General features: G+C 35.8%; 1 protein-coding gene across 1 annotated transcript in view; it reads right to left on the reverse strand.

Moving 5' to 3' along the window:
• The window catches only part of LOC127414063 (cartilage acidic protein 1-like), a 57,198-nt gene extending 39,317 nt beyond the window's left edge, over window positions 1-17,881 (reverse strand). The window contains exons 1-5 of the mRNA XM_051651769.1: window positions 17,835-17,881; window positions 12,975-13,174; window positions 9,804-10,000; window positions 9,564-9,700; window positions 3,268-3,424 (exon numbers count right to left, since the gene is read on the reverse strand). Coding sequence (XP_051507729.1) covers window positions 3,268-3,424; window positions 9,564-9,700; window positions 9,804-10,000; window positions 12,975-13,174 — 691 coding nt within the window. The 5' untranslated portion in view covers window positions 17,835-17,881. The remainder of the gene's footprint in view (window positions 1-3,267; window positions 3,425-9,563; window positions 9,701-9,803; window positions 10,001-12,974; window positions 13,175-17,834) is intronic.
• Window positions 17,882-20,079: the final 2,198 nt, after the last annotated feature.

Below are 20,079 nucleotides of genomic sequence, written 5' to 3' on the forward strand. Positions count from 1 at the left end.
ATCAAACTGGTATAACTGCGCAAATGGAACAATTAGAAATGGCAACTTTAATGCAGTTTCTCTGTCTGTAGCCTTGAATAGGTTTTATTCAAGCTGTCAAAGCACAAACTTACTTGTAACTGAAAATATATTGTGTAGGCTTTATGAAAGATACATACAATATATCATCCAGCATTTGGCTAGAGTAAATAATCCGATGTCCAGTGTGCGACCTCCTTTAAGGTACCCAGCCACGAACACTTTACCAAAGTTATGATGAGAAATATGTAAAAAGAGAAAAACTATTGTGTAAGGAGTAGCCCTACTTATTTCTGAAAAAAAATTATCAGAAACATTTTCTGATTATCGGTGTAAAAAGCATCGATCCCAAGCCTAGTTAACCTGTATAACGTTTACGTCTAGTGGCTATACTTTTGAAAGTATATTTTGAGTGTATTTTGATGTTTATGGAATGGCCCCATTCACTTCCATTGTAAGTTCATTATTGTAACTTAGATTTTTGCTTGTTTAAATACATTTTCTGGTAATCAACATTATGCCACACATGTCGATTGAGCGTAACTCATATTGAACCCTGAAAATTCCCTTATCATATATTTTTGGAAAGACAGATCAATTCTACAAATGAATGACAGATGAATGTGACAGGTGAACAGGAGTGTGGGGTCGACCAAAGATTTATTGTGTCATTTCTTTCACATATTATTTACATAATAATATACAGTATGTCACGCTCTTCTCTTAGATGTGAAGTCTATTCACATTTTTAAGCAACCAAATCATCATACAAATGCATCGCCCTCAGAACTGTATGTAAATTGTGTGAAAATGTTACAGAGATTTTTGGGACACCACAAGAGGAGCAATGTACAATGATCACACTCATGCTCTCAAGAGAGCAGCTCGGAAAATGGAGCGCAAGTGGAAGAATACAAAACTATAGGTATTTCGCAGTGCATGGAAGGATAGTGTCTGTAGCTACAGACAGGTACTAAAAGCTGCCAGGTCAGCATATTTTAGCAAACTCAAAAAATAACCAACAATCCGAAGTGTTTATTCAGTACTGTAGCTAAATTGGTTAGGAAAAAAGCCTAGATTGAACCAGATATTCCATCGCAGCACAATAGTAATGACTTGATGAATTTCTTTACTGATAAAATTGAAATAATCAGAAATAAAACTGGAATTATGCAATCGTCTGTCACAGTACCACAAAAAACAGTATCTCATAATTTTCCTCACAAGCAACTTCAATCCTTTACTGTCATAGTTCATGAAGAGCTAGCAAAACTTATCGAAACATCAAAAGCCACAACATGCATGTTAGATCCAAGACCAACTAAACTCTTAAAAGAAATATTCCCTGTAATCTCAGAACCTCTTCTTAATATTATTAACTCCTTGCTAAATAGAGAAGTCTTTAGTCTAGACTTAAACTGAGTATGTCTGCATCCCGAACAGTTTAGGGAGACTATATCCATAGTTTAGGAGCCTAACAGGAAAATGATCTACCTCCTTTTGTGGATTTTGATATTCTAGGAACTATTAACAGGCCAGAATTTTGCGATTGTAATGAACGTGATGGAATATAGCATGGAGAAGGTCAAAGTACCTCTGATCTAGACCATTCAAAGCTTTGTACGTAGTTAACAAAATGTTAAAATTAATATGAAATTTAACAGGTAGCCAATGTAACGATGATAAAATGGGGTTTGATCATATTTCTTTGTTCTAGTCAGCACTCTGGCTGCTGCATTTTGAACCAATTGAAATATATTTATTGAACTTGCAGGACATCCTCCCAGTAATGCATTACAATAACCTAGTCTTGAGGTCATGAATGCCTGAATAATTTTTTTGGCATCAGTAACAGAGCATGTGTCGTAACTTAGCAATATTTCTTAGGTGGAAGAATGCTGTTCTACAAACATTGGAAATTAGATTTTCAAAGGACAGATTGGTATCAAATATAACACCTAAGTTCTTTGCTGTTGAAGACGATGTATCAGTACATCCATCGAGAGTAAAATTATATTTTAGCAGCTTATTTTTTTTTTTTTTTTTTTTTGAGGTTTTTGGTCCAATAATTAGTACCTCTCTTTTGTCGAAATTGAGTAGAAGGAAATATCTGGCCACCCAATCTTTGATTTCACTGATACACTCAGAAATATACTTTCATTGGGTTTCAAAGAAACATAAAGTTGGGTATCGTTGGCATAATAGTGGAAACATATTCCACGATTCCTGATAATATCTCCCAGAGGAAGCATATATAAGGAGAAAAGCAGAGGCCCTAAAACCGATCCCTGTGGCACTCCATACTTAACTTTTGTTTGATTTGACAATTCCTTGTTTACACAGACAAAGTGGTAGTGGTCTGCTAAATAGGACCTAAACCATGCTACTGCAAGTCCACAAATGCTAGCATAATTCTCAAGCTTAATCAAGAGAACGACACCATAGATCATGACAAAGGCAGCACTAAGATCTAAAAGCACTAGAAGAGAAATGCAGCCGCGATCAGATGAGAAGATCAAGTCATTTGTAACTCTGATAAGTGCAGTCTCTGTACTGTGATGGGGCCTAAATCCTGACTGAAATTGTTCATATATACTATTTCTCTGTAGAAATGGACATAGTTGGGAGGACACTAGCTTTTCTAGTATTTTTTACCAAAACGGGAGATTTGAAATCAGTCTATAATAAGCCAATTTTCCAGGATCAAGCTGTGGCTTCTTAATAAGCGGTTTGATAACTGCCATTTTAAAGTTTCTTGGGACATGTCCTAAGGATAGCCAGGCATACACCTAATTTATCCATCAACTCACAATGAGACTGGTTGCTCCCAAGGCTAATTTTCTCTATTAACCAACATCTTATGGAGTTTTGTGTTCCTTGCCACAGTCACCTTCAGCTTGCTCACTAAATACAATTATGATTTAATTTTTTTTTTTATTTATTTATTTATTTTTTACACAATTTACAATCATATTTAATCAAACTACACAATGATGACTCTAAGACTTTATAGATATTACGGTTTTCATTTTCTGTTTATGCATGATTTTCTGCATTAACAGAAAGCTGCTTTGAAATGATGTGTTGAGAAAAGCACTATACAAATAAAAATGACTTGACATTACACTAAATGTATTCATTTGGCAGATGCATTTATCCAGAGCAACTTACAGTGTATTCAAGAAATCTAACCCATGACCGCTCCACTCACATATTCTGTAACTCATTCAGAAATATTCGTACACACACCTGTAAGCTTGTTGACTCCAGCTTGCTCAGCTACGTTTGACAGTGCAACAATTCCTCTGGACGGGTCACTTGAACTTTCATCCATTTCAATCAGCGCATGTGGACCTACAGTCCCGCTGGCATAATTGGCGATGTAGATGGAATACCGACCTGTTCCCTAAGAAAGGAAATGATGAAAATATTGAGTTTATAGTGATATCTGCAATAATAGCTCTGTTCCAAAACCTAGTGAGCTACCTTGCTGCATACTGCCTACACTGGCAGCTGCCTTCTAAGGAAGCATCCTAGCTGTCATGGAACATCATAATTGACTGATTTGGAATGTTTTGCTGTAGGCAGCTACTCTGTATGCCACCTTACAGAAAACTTGAACTGCAATTGATTTCGATAGAGTTTGACATTAGCATGTTGGCACAGCATTCTAATAAGCACTTATAAGCCTATACAGAGTACAAACAAATTTTAGATAAAATATTCCATTATTAAATACACAAGTTCAATACAATTTCAGTTTTTAATGAAATAAGTTTATTTATAAATGGTCATTTCTCGTGTCTCAATTGCATGAAGAGGATGCTTGCGATGCCTTAAAATGCTGCCTACATAGGCAGCTCACAAGATTTTGGACCAGCTAGGGCAAACGTGTAATTTTATAACCAATTCAACAGAGACTTTTAGAAAGTCCACATACCGCAATCACATCACATCCACAACATACACATACACATACCATAGCATACACACATAATTCAGCCGCCTCCCTTGGATATTAATTTCACACCCCATTATCAGAAAGATTCCCTGTGGACATGAAGTCAGTGAAGTAGCCAACCAAATGAACTTACGCACACAGTTTCAATAAAGACACCCACGATCCAACAGCATGGAAACAGTGAAATAAAGAAATATATATAAGTATATAAATATCAGCAGCTCGTGACCAGAATCCTAATGAGGCACAACAATGAAAATGTCAAATGCTCTCTGACTTCACACAACTGCCACTTCAGGTCAGAAAACACAGATTAAAGAATAATGGAGTTACAACACAAGCTTCCCCATAGTGTAGTAGCAGTTCTGGTTTTAATCTCACGGTATTCATGTTTTTCACACACAATTTATCAATAAAGAAGAAGATTTGCAGAGGTTTTGCTGGTAACAACATCTAGTATCTGATGTCATTTAGTGGAATGTAGCCAATCCTAATGTTCCCAAAATATGTTTTGGGCCAACCATGTTCCACTTGGGGTTGAATGTTACGGGGTGGAAGATGAGTGCAAAAATGGCTTACCACTAAAAAAAAATACTATATCAACACAACAAAGTATTCACAGTCAATATTTAGTACTTTTTTGTTTTTCAAGAAATAAAAAAATCTGCTAAATAAATAAATAAATGATCACTGTGGTATTTGTTCCATAACAGAGTAGAAATTTTGACTTTAATAAGGTCAATATGTGATCAAGTGTACAAACTTACATTTCAATCATGTGGCCAGAAAGATTTTTATGATGTCACTCCCATAAATATGATGTCATAAAGATCAAAGCACTATTTTTAAAGAAGTATTCCAGGTTCAATACAATGTAAGTTCAATCAACAGCCATTGTGTAAAAAAAAGAAAATCTAAAATTTGGTTTACAGTGAAGCACTTACAACGGAAGTGAATGGGGCCAATACGTAAACTTTAAAATACTCAGTTTCAAAAGTAAAGCCATAAGATATGTACAATGTCTTTTAACATGATTTTAGTGTGATAAAATCACTTACTAACCTTTTCTGTGTAGTTATATCTAATTTTACAACTTTGTTACCATGACGAACCCTAAATAAACCATAAAAACAACAATTTAAACAACTTCACCACTCATATAATTAAAATTAAACAAATTTTAACAGAATAATGAATTAAAGTGTTTTTATAAAAGTACAAGCTTCACATTTCTGCCCTAAAACCCTTATAAAATCTGCCCCATTCACTTCCATTGTAAGTGCTTCTCTGTAACCTCGATTTTCTCCTTTTTTAAGAAATGAGTCGAAATTAATTTTTGTGGTAATCAACATTATGCCACAAATGCTGACGATTGAGCTTAACTTGTATTGAACCTGGAATATTCCTTTAAAGGGGGAAATGTCACAGGGACAAAGAGGGACAAAGAAAAATTCTGCATTTTCTCAGAAAATACACTGCTGTTCAAAAGTTTTAGAACACTATGACTTTTTTTTTTCTTTTTTTTTTTTTGGAAGAAACTGATGCTTCTGTTCATCAGGGGTGCATAGAATTTATCAAGAATTACATACAGAAGAATGACAATTACATGAATAGAAAAAAAACTTAAATTCAGTAATTCTGCAATTAAAACAATTACATAATTACATATCTTGATTATAAATGTTACAAATGACTATTTCTATTTTAATAAATGCTGCATTCTTCAAACATTTTGTTCATCCAAGAATCCTCTACATGGAGCTTTGCCATCATGGGTAAAAAATGAATTTTAAAATAATGAAACATATAAAACACTTATTTCAAACAGTTAAATAATTTGCAAGATTACTAACGCTATTGCCAGTATTTTTGATCAATTTAATGCATCGTTGGTGAACAGAAGCATCAATTTCTTTCAAAAACAAAAATGTCTTGGTGCTCTAAAACTTTTGAACGGTAGTGTACATGAAGCATTTTAGGGGGGAAAACTACATATGACATGAAAGCATGATATTGAATTGACTGTTTTCTGTAAAACCTCTTAAAATGTTTAATATTTGCTGATATTCTGCAGATAAAAAAAACAAAAACAACATACAATTAATGCTATGTCTTTTGAATAACACACTAAAATACTTAAATGTATCAAATGATGTGACCAAGATTAGCATCCTTGTTTATTATCAGTAGTACGCCATTAGAAGATAAATAGCCTGAGAATAACCCATTACACTTAACAACCTGAGGTAGCTGAAAGGTAAGTGTGAGGACCGATCCATCTCCCTATAGAAACAAGCCCATGAGTCTTCCTGTCCACTTCGAAGAGACAAATGACGGTGCTTCATTTTCAAGGAGAAAAAATTATGCATTGAATTTGAATATTGATGTCTCTGAAACTAGAAGGAATGTATGGATCAACCATATGATTTATGAATTTCTGCCTCATAATACTCGTCATTTAAAACCTTTGTGACCTTGTCTTACTAGTTAAAGCTGAAGTGTGTAATTTCTGCACCACTAGCAATGCCAAACAGAATAAAAACACATGATTATCTTCAAACAGATTTTGATTTACACTATTGTTTGAGCCAGTATTGCTATGATCAGCAGGTCTGGATGCTAAAACAAACAGAGCAATGTTTTTATAGAGCCACAGTGTGTACACTTTTCGGTGAAATCAACCTACAAATGGTTTACTGCATATTTAGCTTGGATTAAAAAAAAAAATAAATAAATAAAAAAAAAATAAAAAAAAAAAAGCAGCACACTTCAGCTTTAAGAAATAATTAAAAATACACATAATTAGAGGAACGAACGATCAGCATCAGCAGCTAATTTCAACTTTCCAAAGAGTCTCTATAGAGATCAACTTGTGGACAACATCCAATGAGTGGGTGAAAATTCCATGAAGAACAAACACATTATGTTTTTTGTTTTGTTTCTCTCTAAACCTATTATAAGCCTGATCCTAAATCATTTAAATCAAAATCATTGATGAAAGACTTTTAAGCTGCACCGTCTAACTATCATCAGCTCAGTCAAATGACTGCGGGTGAAAAAATCAATTTCAATCCCTCGCGGCTCTTCCCCTGGATTACTGAGCATCCTTCACTGTTGACTGCTCCACACAGCAGCATGCAGTCCACAAGTAATTACAGAAATATGCTGTTCAGCTTATTGTGTTTTGGACTAAATACAAATCATTGACATGTCTTGCCATCTATCATGCCATCTGGGATTAGGTACCACTGAAGCGCAGTCAGACAGTGGGAGCCCCGATAACATACGTGCAGAGAGACAAATTAACACTGCACTTCACTCCTAATACGTCTCCTTACAAAAACAAATGAGGCCTTGCGTTTTGTAATTATCACAGCACATGATTCACTGTCAGAGACAAATATTGCAGAACGATGGAAATGAACAATCATATTGGCTAACCAAGACCATTGTAATGGCGACCAGTAAATGATGGCCGCTGAGGATTCTTAACTCATCAGAGTGAAACGATCAGACAGTAACGAGATGTAAAAAGTCTCTCAACACCCTCAAGAAATCACTTTTCCTTAAATTGCACTGCTCCCATTCTGCAGTCTAGCTGAAGTGCAATATTTACCTCTGGCTTCCTCTTACTGATCACATTTTGATTTCAACCAGTCTGTGAGATCTGAGTGTCTAAAAAAAAAAAAAAAGCCCTATTCGGAACTTACAAATTGTGCCAATTTCCACCAGGTTAGTTCAACTGAAGTGAATGTTTTCGCCATTGGATCAAGAAACAAAAGCTTTGAACTATGTCGTAAACAAGTATGTTGCGAAGTTTCCGAGTAGTTTCTGTCCACACTGAAAGTGAAAACGCTGTAAGACAACAAAATCACAGTTGGAATATATTTCATACACGTTCAGGCCTATGTGGTGCAGAATTTTGGTCCAATGAGATTCCACTGTGGGCGGGGCTACCCAGTTCAACGGCACAGAAATAGAAACCAAGCGACAGATAAAATGTCTTGACAGCTGTCGCACTTATGGCTTGTTAAATTCAGATTTTAAGGGAAAGTTCACCCAAAAATGAAAACTCTCATCATTTACTCACCCTCATGCCATCCCAAATGTGTATGACTTTCTTTCTTCAGCAGAACACAAACAGATTTTTAGAAGAATATCTCAGCTCTGTAGGTCCATACAATGCAAGTGAATGGTGACCAGAACTTTGTAGCTCCAAAAATCACATAAAGGAAACATAGAAGTAATCCATAAAACTACAGTGGTTAAATCCATATCTTCAGAAGCTATATAGTAGGTGTGAGAGAGAAACACTCTAAATCTCCACTTTAACTTTTACATCTCAAAATCGCATGTAGTGCCTGTTTAGTTTCATTTTCACATATGAAAGTGAAAGTTAAAGTGGAGATTTAGAGTAAAAAGGACTGGTATTGTTCTGTTTCTCTCCCACATCTATTATGTTGCCTCTGAATATACAGATTTAAACACTGGAGTCATGTGTGTTACTTTCATGTTTCCTTTATATGATTTTTGGGGCTACAAATGTCTGATCACCATTCACTTGCATTGTATGGACCTACAGAACTGAGATATTTTTCTAAAAATCTTTGTTTGTGTTCTGCTGAAGAAAGAAAGTCATACACATCTGGGATGGCATGAGGGTGAGTAAATAAGAGAATTTTCATTTTTGGGTGAACTATACCTTTAAGGAGGCGTTCACACTGAGCAATTAAAATGGAGTTGGACAAGTCTCTGTGCTAGCAGGCGTCCCACTCAACTGCATTATCCAACTGTATCTGGTGGTGGATCACTCTCTGCACTCCCACTGGTAGTCACTCAATCTCTATGCTTTGTGGCATCACCAGTGCTGCATTGGAAATTGCATACTGTCAGAATATGTACTGCTTTTAATGAAGAAGCACTTTTCAAATGGTAAAAAAGTATGTTCTTTAGGTATGCAGGTGAGTAGTATGCATAGATTCTGGACATGCTTCATTCGTGAATGTCGGCATTGTCCCGTGACCCGAATAGATGACGCAAAAACAACAGCTAAAAAAATTATCTGGTCTGCTTTTGTTAAACAAGCTCATTTTAAGCACAAGGAACACATTTCTTGGTTAATATATAATTTAGTTCAAAAGAGACGTCCAACTCGTGGTTCACCGTTTTTTTTCTTTTCAATTCAGCGTTTTGAACTTGCCGTCTCCTCAGCTCCCGTTGGATTGTTGGAAATTTAAGTGTCCAGTCGATCCGCACTTCAGAATCTGGCCGAAAATAGTAGGTAATCCAGGTATTCCTTGCCTAACTGAAGGTACAGACATACTACTCCATTGGCATACTGTTTTTCACATACTATATAAAAGGGAAGTATGCATATTCAGACGCAGCTCAACTGCTGCTGTTGCTTATGTCACCAAAAAAAACAGCAATCCTCACTTCAAGTTGCTTTCTTGCTACAAATCACAGTCAGTGTGAATACCATTTTACATGAAAATTATAGCTTTTACAGCTTGTCGCCATACCACATCACACCTGGTTATAGGACACTGTATTGCTTTTAATGCAAATTGAGAAGAGATGTTACCTTTCTATCCACACATGCTACTGATCGCCCAGCGACACGATTGGCAACGTCTCTGTGTTCATTTATCTCATCGTTCAGGAGATCCTCAAACCGGCTGTTACGAAACTTGAAGAGCTTATCAGTGTACGTTGCTCTCCCTGTATTAAGAAAAGAGAGGTGGCATGAAATGTTACATGAATAACTAGTATCCATTTACCATAGTATTTAATTCAGAGACTCTTCAGTGAAACCATTTCATACCTGAGAAGGCATTATTCGTGTTGAGGACGTAAATTTCCTCTCTGCCATCACCATCTATGTCACATGCTGTCACCCCAATAGCATTGCCATGTCGATCTCTAAGTGCATAGTATGGAGAACTTCTGTTGTCAACTGCAATGTTAACAAGCCTCTTCTTAATCTTATCGTACTTTAGCACCAGGTTTGGGCCATTGTAGCTAAAAAGAAAAAAATGGAGCATATATACAATTTTTATGAAAATTTGCTTGCACAAGCACTTAAAAATCTGGTGCAACATGAATTCAAGTTAACGAACAAAAAAGGCCACAGCCAAATGGGCACACTCTCCCACGGGAAAGAAAAACATAATTGAGATCTCTTTAAAATATCTAAATGGTTTCTCCAAGACATGAATGAGATTAGAGATGTAGATCAAAATGTACAAAGAGCAAAACATATACTTTTGCTTAAAGGAATATTCCGGTTTCAATACAAGTTAAGCTCAATCGACAGGATTTGTGGCATAATATTGGTTACCACAAAAATTTATTTTGACTTGTCCCTCCTTTTCTTTAAAAAAAGCAAAACTTGAGGTCACATTGAGGCACTTAAAATGGAAGTAATGGGGGCCAATTTTTTAACGTTAAATACTCACGTTTTTCACAAGACATAAACAATATGCATGTAAACATGATTTTAGTGTGATAAAATCACTTATTAACCTTTTCTGTGTAAAGTTATAGCCAATTTTACAACTTCGTTGCCATGACGATGTAATGTCAACAAACCTTAAAACCCTAAAACGACTGTAAAAATGACAATTTACACAACTTTACAGCTCAAATAATACATGAGTTTTTATGTATTATCAAGTGTTTTTATAAAATTATAAGCGTCACATTTCTGCCTTTAAACCCTCCAAAAATTGGCCACATTCACTTTCATTGTAAGTGCCTCACTGTAACCTCAATTTTTGCTTTTATTCAAGAAAAGGAGGGACAAGTCGAAATTTAATTGTGGTAAATCAACATTATGCCACAAATACTGGTGATTGAGCTTAACCTGTATTGAACCCAGAATATTCCTTTTAGTATCCTGCTTCTCGGGTTTTTCTCCAGAGTAAAAGACCCCATCTCACTCTAAAGGATATCTCACCAACAAAAAATAGTGATGCTACTAACTTAACTACATTTTCAGTAGCGAGACACTAGTTCAGTTATTTTCAAAGTTAGTGTACCTTTCCCATTTAGGGGCCGATTACACCAAATGCATTTTTGTGTCTGTCTGTGTTCTTTGACTGTTGTGCCGTGTCTCGCTGTTTTGTCAGCATCTCGTGCAGGAGCGGACTGTTTTTTAGACGCCAAGTGAAGTTTAAGAACTTCAACTTTTAAATAAATATTACGGGTTAAATACAAGTGAAGCTCAGTCGACAGCATTTGTGGCATAATGTTGATTACCACAAAAAAAATTAGATTTTTCCCTCCTTTTCTTTTTTAAAAAAAAAAAAAGAAAAAAAAAAAAAAATCAGGATTACAGTGAGTCATTTTCAATGAAAGTAAATAGGGTCAATCCGTAAATATTAAAATACTCTTTCAAAAGTATAGCCACAAGACGTAAACAATGTGTGTGCTAACATTATTTTACTGTGATAAAAATCGCTTACATTTTTCTGTGTAAAGATATTTCCAATTTTGCTATGATGACATAGCGCTGAAAACCTTAAAACGTCTACAAAAATGAAGATTTAAACAAGCAAAAGTTTTTTTAAATTAAAATGTTTACAGCTCAAATAATACAAGTTGGCCCCCGATTTTTTAAAGAAAAGGAGGGGCGAGTCAAAATTATTTTTTTTGTGGTAATCAACATTATGCCATAAATGCTGTCAATTAAGCTTAACTTTTTTTGAACTCGTAATATATCTCGTGACCCTTGCGTCTGAGGAGGATACAGCTGCAGGCCAAGCTCCAAAAAGGTGTGGGAGCTCCAAAATTCAAGCAAAGATATACAGAGCCCCTAACCTAACTTTTTCCCTAGCCCTAACTCTCTCTAGCAGTTGGGAGTCCAAAACATTTAAGTGAATCAGTTCGTTTAGATGGATGAACTGAATGAAATAAACGATTTACCAATTCACTTTTATGCAACGTTGGGAAGTCCAATCCATTTTAGTGAATCAATTTGTTCGAGTAAATTAAACAGTTCAAATAACTGATTCACCAATTCACTTGAGCCCAGAAGTCATAGACTCTTCCTTTTAAGTAAAACATTTAGTTAATTGTTCCCGTTTATCACAACGTTTTCTTCTCGATTTTATTTAATAGGGTGTTTTCTAGTTATAAACAGAAGGTATACATTTATTTGTGGTCAATGTTTGTGGTAAGCATTTATTTTATATTTATGTTCAGTTTATTGTTGTTGTCACCCAAATTGTGATCTTTTGCAATATACTGTTCTTACTGCACATTAATTTTAATATCAGCATGTATGCAGCAATTTTCACATTTGTGTCCATTTGTATTACTCCCAAGAATGTTGATACTTAAATGAAACTTAAATGTTAGTAAAACAGTAAAATTGTCCTCTGGGAGATGCAATAAAGACAAATAAAAACACGGCAATACCTCAAATGATTATTGTATGACCATATTCCCTTTATTTCATCCCTGTCTCCAACAAGTCACATCCTTGTTGGTGCATTTTTGTGATCTGCTATACCACAATTCAATATCAGCTGTCATTTACTAAAAGGAAAAACAGACTCCCTGGAGTGCCTTTGTCAGCCACACTCCATTTCACTCTGAAAAGTCTTTAAGCACAACTCCAAAAAAAAACACTGAACTCTCCAATTACATCCATTTTCATCAACTGAAATACACTAAGACCCAAATCAATTCACAAATGGTTTACAAATAAGCCCAACTGATTGCTATGACATTTCTGTTTCTAGAACATATCACTTTCAAGCCACAAACATGGGTAATGGCATTTTCTTGGCCAGCATCTCTGTTTTGTTTCCATATTACAAAATATTACTTTACTTGAACAACATCCAGTCCACCATATAATTGCCAGACATTGATCAAGTATTGTCCCTAAAGAAATGCAATGTCATAAAATTATTCATTTCTCAATTATTCTACTGAAAACAATAGATGTGGTCTGAAATCCAATCTGGCAGAGGAACAGAACACTCACCCTGATACGAACATCTCCAGATCTCCGTCACCATCCACGTCAGTGACAGCCACGCCGTAGTTGAGCTGTGTAGGGTTGTTCTCATAGTCAGGAGGGAAAATACTGTGAGTTACTGAGGCAAACATGGGTTCAGAACGCTGACCCCAGGACAGTCCAGACACACCCACAGTGAGCAATAATATCCACGCTGACATCGCCATCTGTGGAATCAATTGTAAAATGAGCACTCTGGAACCTCTGGATAGTGGTACATTTTGTATCCAATATGTATGAGATAAACATATTGTACAAAATGTAATTATTATTTTTTTCTACCTTTTTTATATGCTTTTATGTTCTATACTCTATGTTGTATGTATTCTTCTGGTATGTGCACAGTATGTGCAATTGTTTTGTCTATTTTGTTGTTATGGCAAGACCAAAAACTAATTTACAGCCATGGCTGGACAAAAAAAAAAGTGCTAAACTAAATTACTCTCATGTCTTTCCAACCTATTGTGTTGATGATTTTTCAATGGAACACAAAGGAGAAATTTGAATAATCTTAACGTGGCTCTTTTCCATACAACAGTTCTTATTGACCAAGTCTGTCAAGCTCCAAACAGGACAAAAAACACCCATTAAAGTCACAAAAAAGAAGTCCATATGACACACTTTATTTAGAATCTTTTAAAGAAAAACATACTGAAATTTAAGTTGTCAATGATAATCTTCCCCTCTGCCAAAGCTCTGAAATCTCATTCAAAATCCCATTTGCGATCTTGTTCAGGTAAAAAAAAAAAAGGTGCCCTGATGTGTCATGCCACATGACATTGATGCCAGAATGTCACTGGATCTTTGCATGGCAGTTTGAATATGCTGGATGGAGGACGATATTTGAGAGCTGCAGTGGAGGGGAAGATTTTTCGTGAATAACGTCCTAAATTTCAGTCTGTTCCGCACACAAACCTATCATAAGGATTCTGAAGACTAGGAATACAGCGCACAAGTCATATGGACTACTTTTATGGTGTCTTTCTGTCCTTTTTGCTGCTTGACAATCTGTCACTGTATGGAAAAAGAGCAGAAATGTCATTTTTGGGTTAACAATTCCATAAAATTTTCCTTCTGAACTGTGCAGTGGCACAAATGTGAAGTTTAAATTAAGATGTAAGACAATGACGCAAATGTCACGTTCCTCTGTGCAACATTTCAAATACAGCCCCTCCAGGAGGAAAGGTTTAAACTGAGTGCCCAACTATGAGAAGGCTCTCTCATCCCTTGATGTCTGAAACTCTTTTTCATGGTGGTTATGACTCACTCAAGTGAGAGAAACTCTAAAACACTCTGTACTGAGCCACACAGATGAGATATTCCACTTTCATTGAGTTTTAGAAGGCTGAATGGCATTCTATAGTGTTAAGAGGCAATTACCTTCCCAGAATCCCAGCATTACACACACAGGACAGAGGCATACATACAAAGACTGCAGACATGTGACGGGTCAGAATGGCCCGAATTAAGATCTGAGAATAGAAGTGATTTCACTGCACATGAGAAAGACTTTAAAGACAGCAAAATCCATATGTGACAAACAGACTAAGAGAATGCAAAAAAAGGGGAACACATGATCCTACACTTCAACATCCAGTCAACCCGTTCAGACTGAAAGGGATTTCAAAATCAGATTTTAATTGGATTACAAACACACATGAATGTGGTTTGGATCGGGTTTGTAAAAATCTCTTTTTTTTTTTCTGTGCAGCCTACAAACATCTAAACCAATTTGAGTTGGATATAAAAAAAAAAAAGAAAAAAAAAAAATCTGATATTTTCTACCTGTTTTCTAGATATTTTTGCATGAACTATTCATTTAAAGCTTATTTTATGGGAAATACAAAATCATGATTTCTGCAACAGCATAATCTCTATTCTTTATGTGTCTATAGGTGCAGTATATGGCAAAGGGAGTGAGATGGCATGCTGAATGAAGCTGGTGAGAGACTGAACGAAGAGACAGATGAGTGTGTGAGTTCTCAGTGCAGATTACAAGAAATGTGCATGTCCTCACTTCACTAATCAACCCATTGAACTCTAACATCAAAGCCATGTAATTAATTTAGATTAAGGTTGTCTTAATATATTCACTGATGTTTGAGATGAAAGTGTAATCAAAGCTCTCAAATACGTATTGCATTAGTCATATTACCGGAGCATAGGTTGGAGCACAGTGAGAATTTGAGTCCTGATGACAGAATACACAATGTCAGAGAGATTGCATGAATCCAGGGTGCGAACTATAGGAGATTTGGGGGTTTAAAAATGTATTATTTCTACATACACAAGTGAATATACACATTTCAATAGAATTTTCAAGCAATGTTTACATAAAGTTAGAGCACACAAAATTGAAGTCACCATTGCAATAATACCATTTCAAGTCATGAGTGCCGCATTTTAAAGACGCAGTGTCATTTTAGAAACATTTAAACTTTTCAAAATGCATCTTGAGAAACCTGTATTTGGTTCCATTCCATTGTGCTCATCTAGCTTTTTTTATAAAACACAAGGGCATATCCTGTGTGAACAGCACTGTATGATCAGTACTATCATTATTTATCACTATAATAAAAAATTTTAAGATTGTATTCCTAAATCATATAAAGTATTTACAAAAGTCTTGAAAGGAACAGTTCACCCAAAAATGAAAATTCTCTTATCATTTACTCACCTTCGTGCCATCCCAGATGTGTATGACTTTCTCTCTTCTGCTGAGCACAAAGATTTTTTAGAAGAATATCACAGCTCTGTAGGTCCATACAATGCAAGTGAATGGTAACCAATGTCTTATCAAGCCATCCAATCAATTTTGGATGAGAACAGACCAAAATGTAACTCTTTTCACTATAAACCTTGATATCAGCCGTCTCCTTGGCGATCATGATTTCAAGCTCGATTACATTTCCTAGCACCATCTAATGCTCTGCACGTGCGTTAAGCATTAAGAAGTGTAATCAAGCTTGAAATCATGATCGTGCCTAGAACTGTGATGGCAAGATGTACAGTGAAGAAGTTACGTTTTAGTCTGTTCTCATCCAAAACCAATTGAATCACTTCAGAAGACACGGATTGAACCACAGGAGTCTAATTCATTACTTTCAAGCTGCCTTTGTGTGTTTTTGGAGCTTCAAAGTTTTGGTCTCTTTTCACTTCCACTGTATGAACCTACAGAGCTACTTCAATAAATCTTTGTGTTCTGCAGAAGAAAGAAAATTTTCAGAGTATTTTATGTTTGTCTAACTGTGCTAGGGTCAGCAAAAGACTCATTTGCACAGACTGAACAGATTGCACCCTGAAAATTACTGACAAAAAAAATCAAAAGTCAAATTCTCTGTATAAAAAAAAAAAAAAAAAAAAAAAAAAAAAAAGAGATTCAATTCAAATTCATTCAATAAAAAAAAAAAAAAAAGGAATGTTATTCAATCATTTACACACCGCAATAATCAGACTGACTAGCAGAGGTCACTTTCTTCATTTCCTATGTTATTAGCTTTATATTCTAATAACTCAGTGCAGAAAAGTCGGGGCAGAAACAGTAAAAGCAGAGTAAACACATCATTTTATTATAATTTATTTAGTGTTTATAGCTTTAACACCCGAATGGTTGGATAAGGGCAGTGGAATACCAGCGCTCTAAAAGTACTATATGTACTGTCATCTGTCATCGTAATATAATGATATAAAGGCTTCTCGGATGAGGTGAGAACTGGAAGTGTTCCACACTAAAAAGTCTTCACAGCTATGGGGTCATAAATCCAGATAGTGGAAAGCAGAGGAACCAAAGGAAGAGGTGAATCTGTCCTTGCACAATCTCTGCATCTTGAGGAGGCAGTTTGACTAGAAATGTCTTCATCTCACTGCAGTTGCCAAACAACACAGTTACTGCAGTTACTACAGACATGTTAGATGATATGCATTAGGATGTCACATATGAACATTTCTGTGTATTCATACAAATATTAAATCAGTGTGTTTTGTATCAGTTTTAGCTGAATTATTATAGAATATATAAATCCAGAACTACTGCACATCATTTGTGCAATAGTTCAAATGATACTGAATACTAACTGTAAAGACCATTGCATTTGACCTTCAAAATGACTCTCATCTTGAGTGTGTATTCATGCATTTTCTTGGCAAATCGGACTGCGACAAACACCAGCAAATACAGTTACTCAAGCATCTCTCTCATCTTATAGCAAGGGCTTTACACTTACAGAGGAAATAAAACTTCTAATCCAAAATAATAAAACTAAAGAAAATCTGTCAAAAGGAAGGTGATGGAAGGGTCCTAGTTTGATACAATTTCATAATGTAGTTCTGGAAGACAGTTTTCTCTTTATTTTGCTTTCAAATAGCCTAAATATATTATACAATTGCTTTTTATTCTTAAACTATTAACACACTAATAGCCTAGTATTGATAATGTATATTAATGCAAATACTTATATTAATACCCCTAAAACAGCCAATAAAGGAATAAAATATAAAATGAACTGGGAAAATGGAACAAATGATTGTGCTGTATCATACAGTGTTTGTTAAACAAAAAACAAATCAAAAAACAAACAAAAAAAAACAAGCAAAAACAGAATTGAATGTAAACAACAACAAAAAAGACTATCATGAATGTGCATTAATTATTCTCTTGGGATGAAACTCCGATCGTTATAAATACACTAATCACATCTCATCTGATCGACTGAGAACAAACTAAGCACATTCAATTAGATGCGCAGTGGAAGATCAGCTTGTGAGTCACAATGATTATCAGATTGAACTTTTAAAACGCTGCGGCAGGTTTAAAGCATCAGTACTTACATGAAAGCGACTCGGGGACGGAAAGAAATGATTTTCCTCCTCGGAGATTAAGAGATTCCCTGTGGACCTTGAGTCCGTCTCTTAGTAGATTTTACACAACTTCCCAAGAATTTGCTTTATGAAATCAGTTGTGTGAGAATCTATCCAATAAGAAGCACCTGCAGTGATTATTTAAAACATATAGCCAATTACTGCATTGGAGGGCGGAGCTATACTTCTACTTACCTGAGGCTATCTAATTAATAATTCATAAGCATGGGTCTGGCATGCAGTAGCAGAGGATTTTATTGATATAATTTTTAACAATTTAAATAATCAAAATAATTTTCCTTAAAATACTTATAAATATTCAAAACCTTTTTCAAAATACGGTTGAATAATCAAATACACATGGACGAAACAGAATATGTGTTTGCACAAAAATTACATTTGCATCTGTTATGGTTCATTTACTTTGAGAAACAACTCCTATTCAATTATGTACCATAAATTATCCTATATTTTTAATGAGAAAATAGTCCATTCTTAATTAAATTACTGTTTGCCAGTCTGTATAACAGAATCATTTTATTGAGCCATGGATCCATGACATTTACAGTATAGTGATAACTCAGCTACTGTCTTTTATTTTGTCAGTTTGACAAAACATGCTTCACTTAGCATTAGCATCACCACTTAAACACACACACACAAAAAAACTTAAGGTTAACTTCACAAACTATGTATGTAGAACTAAATAAACCCTTAAAGGAATCATTGCTTATCATCTGGAATAACATTTTCCTTGATCTTTTGAGATAAAAGGGTTTATTGTATTATGAACACAAACTTTCAGAACTTACACCTGGTCCAAAATGACCATTTATTGAAATTCTGAAATCCTTGGAATGTATGACCACCCATATTTACATGTTAACGATGCCAACAATGTTGGGTGATTAGAAATGTGTAATATAATGCAGGCTTTGCAAAGAGGCTGTAACTGAAGGATTGGACAGTGCAAACTATCAATATCAGAAATCAATATTTGGTGGAATAACCTTGATTTTCAACCACAGCTTCCATGCATCTTGGTATGCTCTCTACCAGTCTTTCACATTGCTGTTGGGTGACATTATGCCACTCCTGGTGCAAAAATTCAAGCAGCTCAGCTTTGTTTGATGGCTTGTGACCATCCATCTTCCTCTTGATCTCATTCCAGAGGTTTTCAATGGGGTTCAAGTCTAGAGATTGAGCTGGCCATGACAGGGTCTTGATCTGGTGCTCCTCCATCCACACCTTGATTGACCTGGCTTTGTGGCATGGAGAATTGTCCTGCTGGAAAAACCAATCCTCAGAGTTGGGGAACATTGTCAGAGCAGCAGGAAGCAACTTTTCTTCCAGGATAACCTTGTACATGGCTTGATTCATGCGTCCTTCACAAAGACTAATCTGCCCGATTCCAGCCTTGCTGAAGCACCCCCAGGTCATCACCGACCCTCCACCAAATTTCACAGTGGGTGCAAGACACTGTGGCTTGTAGGTGTCTCTAGGTCTCTGTCTAACCATTAGATGACCAGGTGTTGGGCAAAGCTGAAAATTGGACTCATCAAAGAAGATGACCTTAATCCAGTCCTCTACAGTCCAATCCTTATGGTCTTTTGCAAACCTCAGCCTGGCTCATCACGACTTCAACCCTGCCCCTAGGAGCCTGTTTCGAACCGTCCTCACTGTGCACTTCATCCCAGCTGCCGTTTGCCATTCTTTTTGTAGGTCACTTGATGTCATCCTATGGTTGTTGAGTGACATTTGAATGAGTTGGCGGTCATTCCGGTCAGTGGAGAGTCGTTTTAGCCCACTGCCGGTCTGTAGCTTTGTCGTTCCCAATGTCTGCTCCTTGACCTTGTTCTTATGAACCGCCATCTTTGAAATTTTAAGGAAGGAAGCAAAATATCACCTAATCAGTACCTCATTAAGTAAAATGAACTGTGCTTGTGTTGGAATTCAACAGACACTGGAATGGAATTGCTGCCATACATGTTGAGATGCTGATTTAAGATAAATTGGAGAGGTCTCTTAATTTTTTCCAGAGCTGTGTATATATATATATATATATATATATATACAGTCATATGTCTCCTGCTCTCTCCAAATGCACAATCATCTTTGGCTCTCGTAATGCATGACATTAATCTGTGCAGATCCTATTAAGAATCACTGACAAAATGAGTCCCGCTGGGATGAAACCAGGAAATGTGACGAAGCA

This window comes from Myxocyprinus asiaticus, chromosome 23 (assembly GCF_019703515.2).
Source record: "Myxocyprinus asiaticus isolate MX2 ecotype Aquarium Trade chromosome 23, UBuf_Myxa_2, whole genome shotgun sequence".
In the NCBI taxonomy this organism is placed as follows: Eukaryota; Metazoa; Chordata; class Actinopteri; order Cypriniformes; family Catostomidae; genus Myxocyprinus; species Myxocyprinus asiaticus.